Source organism: Phaethon lepturus, unplaced genomic scaffold (assembly GCF_000687285.1).
Source record: "Phaethon lepturus isolate BGI_N335 unplaced genomic scaffold, ASM68728v1 scaffold40241, whole genome shotgun sequence".
Taxonomy (NCBI): domain Eukaryota; kingdom Metazoa; phylum Chordata; class Aves; order Phaethontiformes; family Phaethontidae; genus Phaethon; species Phaethon lepturus.
In genome coordinates, this window is record NW_010516278.1 from 34,350 (window position 1) to 44,382 (window position 10,033).

General features: G+C 46.0%; 1 protein-coding gene across 1 annotated transcript in view; it reads right to left on the minus strand.

Annotated features, from left to right (window-relative positions):
* Positions 1 to 1,771, minus strand: part of LOC104627680 (histone-lysine N-methyltransferase 2A-like) — a 33,453-nt gene extending 31,682 nt beyond the window's left edge. Inside the window, 2 exon segments of the mRNA XM_010296011.1 lie at positions 1 to 374; positions 1,705 to 1,771. The exon segment at positions 1 to 374 is cut by the window's left edge and continues 9 nt beyond it. Coding sequence (XP_010294313.1) covers positions 1 to 255 — 255 coding nt within the window. The 5' untranslated portion in view covers positions 256 to 374; positions 1,705 to 1,771.
* Between the last annotated feature and the right edge of the window lie 8,262 nt (positions 1,772 to 10,033).

The window sequence follows — 10,033 nt, forward strand, 5'->3', positions numbered from 1 at the left end:
CGCCCCAGGCTTAAATTTAGATTTCAGTGGGGAGAGCTTACTAGTTCTTAACTTCTTGATTTTAGTTGCTTGCTGAAACGTAGTGGATGGTGACCTTTTGATTTTTTTCAGGCTCTCTTTTTCTTCTTTACTGCCCTTCTGAATGTCCGACGCGTCCTTTACTTGTGACAATTTGAACTTCACGCTCGTAAGCGTTGGAGGTCTTCCTCGTCTTTTTTCCCCACTCTTCAACTCCTTCTTCTTTACTTTCTCCATGGATGTGGTTTCAGACTTGCTCAAAGGGGAACACACTGATGAAGAATCTGACAGTACAGCTGAACTTCGGTCAGAACTGCTCCGGGGCCTCCCGCGAGGTTTCCGTGGACTAGATTTAACTGGGAGGGAAGTAGAGAATGCAGAGCACACATTAAATTTCTCTGAGCATCAGATCAGCATTGCCCAGGTCACACAAGCATCTACTCTGTATAAGTCACACTGCCCATACAAGTTATCAAGACATTTCAGTTAATCAACAAATAAAATACAGTGTCATCAATACACGTAGAGAGAACCTTCACAACAGGCCTCTTCTCCCATACAAAATATGATTTAGAAAGCTTCTTTGAAATGCAAGCTTGCCTTCTCGCAACAACTGTATGTGCAATGGCACAAAACCACTATCAACCTCACGTTAAGAGGGAACAATAATTCTTAAGGGTATGTGCCATCTTTCACACACATTAAAAGCTGTTTTGCTGGGGCTTTTTTTGTTTGTTTGTTTGTTTTTTTGTTTTGTTTTGGTGGTTTTTTTTTTTTTAGGTAGATCACAGCTAGTTGAAAAGGGAAAAAAAAAAAAAAAAAATCCTTCTTCTCCAGTACCATCCATTTTCATTGCTAACGGATAGGTCAGTAAGGCAAGAATAACGTACAGGGAGAGGCTGATGCGAGGTAATTTACTGAAACAAAGAAAAAAAATTTTAGTTTTGAAACACAGTTAGCGCTTGGCCTTGCATTTGGAATCATCAAGCAGATGTGCCAGACTTGATTACTCACCTCTACCAATGCTTTTCCACGCATACCCACCAAACCCAGCTATTCCAGTCCTGAGTCTTCACATAGCTCCGACAAAGTACTTCATTCTTCATTTGAAACACCCTATTAGCAAGGCTCTCCACAGCAGAATTTGCTGGCAAGGCCAAGCCGAGCAGATCATTGTGGTGAATGAGCAGAATGCTGTGGTGAGAGCATTTATCGACAACAATCTAAATCAAAGCCGAACTCATTCACTTGCAGTCCCTGTCATAATTTCACCCTACATCTCGAGAGTTGAAAATGTAACAACTTCGCTACAGCTCATCCTCAAGTGTTCTATATTTGTTTTGTTTCAAAAAAAGTGAAGGTTCCAGTTACAGGCGATAATGAGTCTACTGAAAGACATTCAAATATTCAAACCCATACCAGATCCTTACTATTACACTAACTCCTTCTCCAGAACACAAATATCAGGTTTCAAATACCGGTTTCATCAGTGTAACTCTCTTACTCAAAGTTTCCCTGTTCCGTAACAGATCAGACATAAAGAGTCCAAAACTAACTGAGTTGAACCCAAAGGCTGGTGTGGCTTTTACGGTGGATGAGATTGGACGGAACAAACAGGAGAGGCATGGCAAAACCGTCACAAAGGAGAATACAAAGTCAACATCCAACCCTGAGACTTGAACGTACCTGTGGGGGACCTGGTGGGACTTCGAACTTTGACTTCTTCATCTGAACCAAAACCTAAAAACTGTTCATCCTGCAATGAGAAAGTGGATTGGAATTTGAAGGCATGGATATCAACATTAAAATGAACTTAACTATGATCAAAGCATGAAAGGGTTCTAGAGGATTTTCCCTCCCCGAGTAACTTCTAGCAAACAACTGCTAAAAAAGAAATACAACTTTTATATATTCATATAAAGCAGCCGCAGTTTACAGTTACAGAATGATCAAAAAGAGTTACGGAGAAACAAAAGGCAAGCGTATATGAGAACAAACCCTTAACGCATAAAATCTGCTGCTCACATCAACCCACAAAAGTCTACTCTTATAAGCTGTTATTCCAACTACCCTAAAGACATACCCCAGCAAAAGAAGTGTTTCTGTATTTGTCTTTCTAGTACACATGTAGACTAACTTCCTCCCATCTCATTTAAAAGCCTCTCTGGATGAGCAGAAGCATCCGAGGTCTACAATTCTGCCTGAGCACCCTGGAGCTCAAACAAGACCTCAGGGCTCACTCCGGTCCCTTTCTGACAGCTTCCCTGAGGGAGAGCTTGCCACCCGCTCCCGCAAGACTGAACGGCGATGCTTGCGGCCTCTGGAAGGAAAACGCCCAATTTCAGGGCTGCTTTGGACCCTACAGCCATCGGCACACCTTCAGATGAATCCCACTCCATCAGCTCCAATCCACAACAACCTCCATGCCTGTCTAAGGAACAAGTTAAAAGTGGACTAAAGATGGGAAGACAGAGTCATCCCTAAGACGCAGGCATCGCTCATACACTCCAAGAGCGCAGCCTGCCATAGCACTGAATACCTAGAAACCCTGCAAACCAGTAAGATGGCAGAACCAGCTTTCTCTCAGAGGCACCAAAGGCTGTTTCCTCTCCTGTGGTTCACAGCCAAGTCACCAGCAAAAAAGCATTTCTTGCTAAGGGACCACTACCTTTACTAATTGTTACATTTCAAAAAATAAGGAAATTAGTAGCCACATAGGTTACGTTGTGGAATGCCAAGGACACATCTCTTAAAAATTGACTCTCGTCTGCAGTAAAGGTGGTTTTTGTTGTTCGTTTGGGTTGGCTTTCGTTTTTTTTAATTTCACTTCAGACTTTGTCTTTAGGAGGAAGGAGAACCTGCCTTCCATTGTAAAGCTCTTCCCCCTGGCAGAGGCATGACGTTCAAGGCACCCTGTTCACATTAAGACATTTTTTTCAGAGAGCATGCAAAAATGTCAATCCTACTTGTCCGCCACCAAAATTTGTGACACGTTTTTGTTTTTACGTTGTTCCAGCTTTCCTAGTTTCCGATTTCACCTCAAGTATTTATGTTCGCCTGTCTTAAGTTTCCGCTGAACTTGGAAAACAGAGCTATCGCTCGTTGCTCGCTGCTTTAAACTGCTGTGCAAGGTGGCTGCAGGCTAGAAAGCAACTATGCTGTTTCTATAACAATTTGAGTCTGCAAAGAGCTTTGAGAAGAACAAGCACTACAGGAACAGGATCCTGAAAGTAAAAAGGTGCAACACTGCGAATAGGGGAAGGTAAGCTGCGCAAAGAAACAACACCGTTTCCTGATGTAGCTTCGGCCTGACAAAAGACTTGGCCAAAACAGCGCCTTTTTTCCGCCTTGTGCTTTCTGCATGAAATTCTGCGTGAAATTTCTAATTCATCTACTTATAGGACAGACCACAAAGAAAGTCTCAGCTACTGAAAGCACAATTTAGTTTTAGAGAAATTAAACCACACGCACTGAGAGCTGTACCTGTACCTGTATCTACAAGGAAAATCGTGACGTGATAAAAAGCAGCAAGGCTTAAGACAAAGTATTTCTCCTAATTTCCTGCTTGGTTTCTGTTTGGTAAGGCTCAGTATTAAACAACTTAAATAGAGTCAATATTCTGAACAGAAGGCCATTCAAGTTTTCAACATAAATAATGCTCTAGAGAGTCAAATAAAATACATACACACTTAGGCTGCAGTTCATAATCGCTCTAAGCAATTATCAGCGCACGTTGCTGGAGAAGGGGACGGTCCTGGCCCTCCTCACATCCCTGCTGCCTATCTGCTCTTTGCAGTTGCAGCAGTGATGCCAAGAAAACCGGAAAAAGCAATGATAAAGCAATGTCAAAGAAATACAATTAAGCCAAAAACGCATCGTTTCTACCCGAGGAACCTTGCATCATGCTGAACACCGTCCCGTCCCCCCCCCTCCCCCCGGACCCTTCCGTGAAAGGGAAAAGCTACCACTTCTCAACTTTAATCCTGTTTCATTATTATAATCCTGTAATTTCATAAAACCTGAGCGAGAAAGGCTGCAGAAGCGCCCGGCTCGCCGCTCGCCTGCGCGCAGCACTGCGGATCAATGGCCCCGTCACGCCTGCCTGCCACTCCCCGAGCACGTGGGCTCGCTGCAAGATGTAAACACTGCTGCACGGGCGCTGCGCTCGCAGGGACGTGGGGAAAATGGTCCCCGGCACCGACAAAGGGGGAGGCCGTTAACAGAGACCAATTCGGGCTGAAACGCTCTGAACACTGAGAATGCCAGCAGAAAAATAACAAGCTACCTACGAACAGCCAGGTGTAGAAACACAAAGGGAACAGTCGCTTCCTCCACGCAATTTCTCGCTCGCTAGCCTACCAAAAAATTGTGATCTGCAGCATTTTCAAACACACAATCATGGGCGTATAGCGTACGCCGGGTACAGAGAAAGGCTGAAAAACAGCCTTTATAGGAGAAACCTATAGACTGCTTGGTGAAAAAAGGCGGCAGCGACTTCATTCCGTAAAACAATTCATTTCCAAGCCTCCCAGCTCTAATTAAACAGCTCCCCAGCACTCCATTCATTTGCTGCGCGGAAGCGGCTCTGAGCGAGGGGCAGCTCGCCGGCTGTACCTCCAGAGCCACGACGCTGCTGCAGCCCGAGAAGCACACTGGACGCAGAGCCCTCGCTAAGGCAATGTCAACGTGCTCAGCAAACGCAGAAGACTAGTCACATGTCCAACAAGACCATCTAAAACACTAAATATGCAGCAAATTATTTTCAGGAAGAGTAACAGTCGTAAAGAGTTATTTACAAGATTGAATTAGAGAGCGTCCCTGCCCAGAAATGCGTGCGATTAATCCAAAATCAGCGTAATCTAACATTGTACTTTATGCTAAAATCTGTTGCTGGCGCTTGACTTACACGTGTATGAAACGCTCGCTGTTGGCCAACGATTGCAAACCTCTGCTAACAAAGGAAGAGACGCATCTAATGTTAAACACAGTCTCATGCAGTTGCAAATAAAATTAACCTCACATATAACAACAAGGTTGCCAAAGAGGCTGACCATGTGCCGTTAAACCTTAGGAATAGAGAACAAGTATGCATTTAAAGTTATGTCTTGACAGTTTGGGGTTCAAAGGTACCAGTGTCACATGACAGAAGTGTATTTTCTGCTGACTGCTCTTCTGCCCACAACAAAACACTGGGCCTGAAGACACACAAGAACCCATAACATGGCTTTCTAATGCTCCAGCCACCCTTCTGCCTGCTGCGCTCTTTATGAAAAGAAAGAGGTATTCGACTTCTACTTCCCCCAAGAAGTTTGTTCAGATCTGCTTCCCTCCTGCCTGGCCCAGGTGAGCACTTCCATACAAGTGCAGAGTGAAGATGGTCGGAGAGATGAGGAAACAACGCATGATTTCTGCAGGAGGAATCCCCGTTCCTGCTATCCCAAAATGTCTATCCCCACCCCAGCTGTCACCAACCGACCCTGAAAGATACAGCTTCTCTACAAGTCTTTGGAGGCTGGGACCCTGAAGCGAGTAACAAAACACAACCATCTAACAGTCCTGACTTGCATCTGCCTCCAAGTTCACACGGCTACTCTGAATGTTTTCTTCATTTTGTCATTCGGGGTCCTAAAACCATTATTATCGGGGTCCTAAAACCATTCTTATTGTATCTGTGGCTACGAAATCAGCACTTTCTGTATTTTTGACAATTGCCTGTCGTAATCCACAACTGGAACCTGCATTATTTTTAAACCGAGTGCCGTTACCTTACTTTTCCAATGGGATACATCAATTCTGGCTTTGGCCCAATATCCTGGGAATTACAATTTTTTTCTCATTTCCTACCAAGCAGTCACCAGAACTCTCTACGGTAAAAAGGTGCTCTCCACAAAACGATCGCTTTGGCTTCATTTACAACTACAAGTAGTATGATCGATACATCGTTCGTGTTTGTTCGGTGACATTCACGGGTGTACCGGTGACCTCAAAACGGTTGTTCTCACTATCTGAGAAGGCAGCCTTGTAGCTTGTCAGAGAAGATCGAGAAGGCCGCTAAGTACCAGTACACGTTTGTCAGGCTAAACCACCCCGTTGGCCATAGGTCAAAAGGCAGTCCTGAGGCAAATTAAGCAGGAACAGCCTCCCGCCAGTTTTTCAGAAGTGGCTATAAAGCATGACAGATGGAGAGTGATTAAAAACCATAACGGTTTTGAACGTGACCTCATTTACCTGAGAAAGAGTAATGCAACACAAAAAAGGTCACTTGGGATTATAAATAAAAGGATGAGGGAAGGCTTGCCTCATGTGCAAGACGCGAAGCCTAACCAAGCAGGCAAGGAACGACCTCGCCATGGGGAGCAGAACTTCCATGTACATCTCCCACTCAAACATTCCGCTGCCTCAACTGGCTTAAACCTCAAAGTTGCGAGCAGATGAAGAGAGGCTTTTCCTGAGGTAACCCAGCTACTACAAGGACAGAAAAGTTGCAAGCAAATCCCTACTACAACGTTCTTGAGCAAAATTACTTCTGAAAGAATTTCCAAGTGAAGATCTTGCAGATCTTGCAAGATCTCTTCAAATGAGAAACTATTCTGAAGGTAACGACCGATGTTCCGATCTCTGCCTGAGAAATACTAGCATAATTCGTACCACTGCGGACCCATAAAGTTTCAAGGGACTATCATCAAAGCTGTCAGAAGCACTGAACTAGCAACGCAGCTGTTCCAATCAGCTCTTGAAAACATCTACTTAATTTTACAACAGAATTATCTGTAGAATGCTTTACTTCTCTTCCTGCTCACCATCTTGGTTTTGGCCCCAATTATACAGCACCTCATCTTCTTGGAAAGAGATAAGCTATTTTTAGAAGCTCATTCAGAAGCCTGCTTAGTAACTACGGCACAGTATCTAACAGACTCCTCTTCTTTCAGCAGGGTAAACATCCTCAGAGGTTGGCAGTAAATAAGCCCGAGATAAATGCCAGGTGCACTCCGTGCCCGTGTCGGGAGCGGAGTCATCTGGGAGTTCAGGGAGATGCTTCCCAAGCGATTACTTGCGACGCGACGTCGCTAATAAGTAGCGGAGCGCTTGGAGTACTGACTCGGCTGAGGGTCCACTTGCCCTTTCACTCTTTAATTAGACGACAGCTCTGAGCAGGAGTGATGCGCAGACTCTGCCGGGGCTTCGCCTCAAAACAGCACTGATCTACATGGCATGTCCTGAGAGCGCAGACCAGCTCATGGCTGGGTCACGTCCACCCGACAACCCCCCAACTAGAACAACGGGAAGACACACCCCTGTGACTGCGTTGCAGCTGTACCCTCGGCAATCAACCACGACAATACAACCGTGATTAGGACCGCAGCTTCCAGAGTCCCTCGGACGACACCTAATTTTAGAATTAGAAAGAACAAGTTGCTCTTTACGGGGCTCAAGCGCAGAGAAGCGCCCGTTCTGACAGTATTACCGAGCGCGCAGACCCGTCTCGCCAGCTCACTAGAAGGAAAATCAGAATACCCTGCGTTAGGAGGTAACAACACAGACAGTCTGACAGTCTCTCACTATCCGGCCAAACCGCGAGCAGCAGAACAGACTGACTAACAGCAGCAGCCCACTAACAAAACACAGTTGGTCCCTGCTTTCCACAGAGTCCCGGTTCTGCCCTGGATATGAGATGCTGACTTACATTTTCCACTCTGAACTAAGGGGGATGCTTTTTAGAACACCTGAAACAGTCTCATTTGGGTCGCAACAAGCTTTCAATACCGCCTCCAAGGGAGAGGGTCAGCCAAACTGTTACCTAGAAAGATTTAGCTCCCACCGGTGAGTGAAAAGCGAGACCAAAGCCTTCTGAACCACATCTGAGAGACCACTGGCAACGCACCGCTTCTGGCAAGCGAAATCTCTCTCTCTCCCCTGGTTCCATAATTGACGTCTAGAAAGCAAGGCTTCAGACAGACTTGGACAACTGAGCAAAGGAAAGTATTCTAGAGCTTGTTGCTAAATAAAAGTAGATGTACCTAACAAAGCTGCCCGACACACCAGAGCAGCGGGTTGCAAAACTTCAGATACTTAAATCTTTAGTAGTGGCAAACTCACGTTTCGCTCCTAAAGAAACGTATACCACCCGGCAAAGCACAGAAGTGTTATTAAAGTCCAGCTATGCTTTGTAGCTTGGCTCAGGGGGGAACAGCTCACTCCTCCATGGGAATTTTGTGGTATTCCTTTATCTTAAGGTTCGAAAACTCACTTGCTGCCAGTGCACAAGACTGAACCATAATGAACTGCAATGCTCTCAGTAAAAAAGATGATCAGCAAACCCCCAGAGGTTTACATTGCACGGCCACCTAGCTAAAAGGATTTAATTGCCAGAGAAGCATCGCATTTGAGTAGGTTGCAAGAACTGTCATTCTTTGCCAAAGTCGTCCCCCAAGAGGATGGGGACGAGGATGCCTTCCAATAAGGACCAGCTAGAGTTGCCTCAGATAGTCTGTAGGACAGGTCAAGAAGAGGAGACGACCTCCGCTGGAGTGACAAACCTGTGCTGGTTTGCGACCTGAACCAGCAAAGCAAAGTCCCTCTGCCAGAAGGCCCCCTCCGGGTGCAGGTTACCTGTCTTTCTGTTCACCGAAACCAAACACAACCGAAACCTGAACAAAATGCCTCCTTGTCGCAGTTTTACGTCACACAAGACGGTGCCTTTTCCCCACTTAATTCTCGCTGCTTAAAAGCACTACGGGCAGCGAGCTTTGGTGCCACAGCTGGAAAACCTGCGGCAAACGTGTCCCTCGCACACGTGGGACGCGAAAAGCACCTGCGCACACCGTTACCCACCCGCTCATGGAAGCCATCGGCAGCGTTTCACATGCACTCGACAGGTCAGGAGGATGCAGCCTCAGCAGGGAGGCCTTGAAAGCCGGTTAAAAGAGGCTGAGAAGCAAACTACTGACTCAAAGAGTTACCCAGTCTCTTCCCTCATTTCCTCCAACTGCGGTACAGTAAAATCCGTAGTTCAGTGCTTTGATGACAAGACAGAAGTAGGCAGTGAAACACACTGCTGCAAGAGTCTATCCGGCAAGTTTTCCAGTTGAAGGAAGTGCATCGTCGAAAAGCCCCCAGAGCAAACTGGTCAGCGCGCATCGCTGCTGCTGCTTCTGAAACCTTCTTACCTACCCGTCACCGTGTCAGTGAGATGAGTGACACCACCTTCCATCAATAACAGCTGCTCAGAGAGAACCCCAAATTCCTTTCCACCAAAAAGCTTCACCGAACCGCTCCTCTGAGGGTTTGGAGTACTGTGTAACGCTGAGCGAAATCTCGGAACCGGGAAACTCACCAGGATGGTTAAAACATGTACGTTTATTTTCACACTTCTGACAAAGGAGGTCTCAAGTCTTCCGAAAGGAGGGAAAGCACGAAGGAGTCCTCCATCTCTCGGGCCACGATCTGTATCATCTTCAACACGTGTCTCTCTGCTTTACATCAAGGCGTACGAGCAGTTCTCTCCCCGTGCACACATGCAGTAATCATGTTACCAGCAACAGGCAGGGCTCTACAGCTCTACTTCACGGATTAAACACCCAGGCGGTTTTACGGTGACCATTGAACACAACACGAGGAGAGGAAATTTTGAGACAGACAGAATTTTAATGCCCGTGGAGGAGAGAAATTATCTGTACTTCCAGCTCAGGCGTGACCGCGGTGGCAGTATGGAAGCCACTCCTTCTTCCCAGCACATGTATCTAGTACCACTTCAAAACAAGCCAGCCATCGGTGAATGTCTCAGACTCTAACATCTACCTTGTAAAAAATTACGATCCATGTATAATTAGAGCAGCGCTGCTAGAGACACCATCATCGCTACTACGTTCCATTTCAAACCTCAAGTTTCTGCAACTTTCAAGCTGATGCAGATTTATGGAGTAAACTGTCAGCATGTACGCAACACGTTCTCAACTTTTATGTCCCAAAGCTTCAATTAAACTTCAGGGACGGGGAGGGAGCTCTGAACTGACAG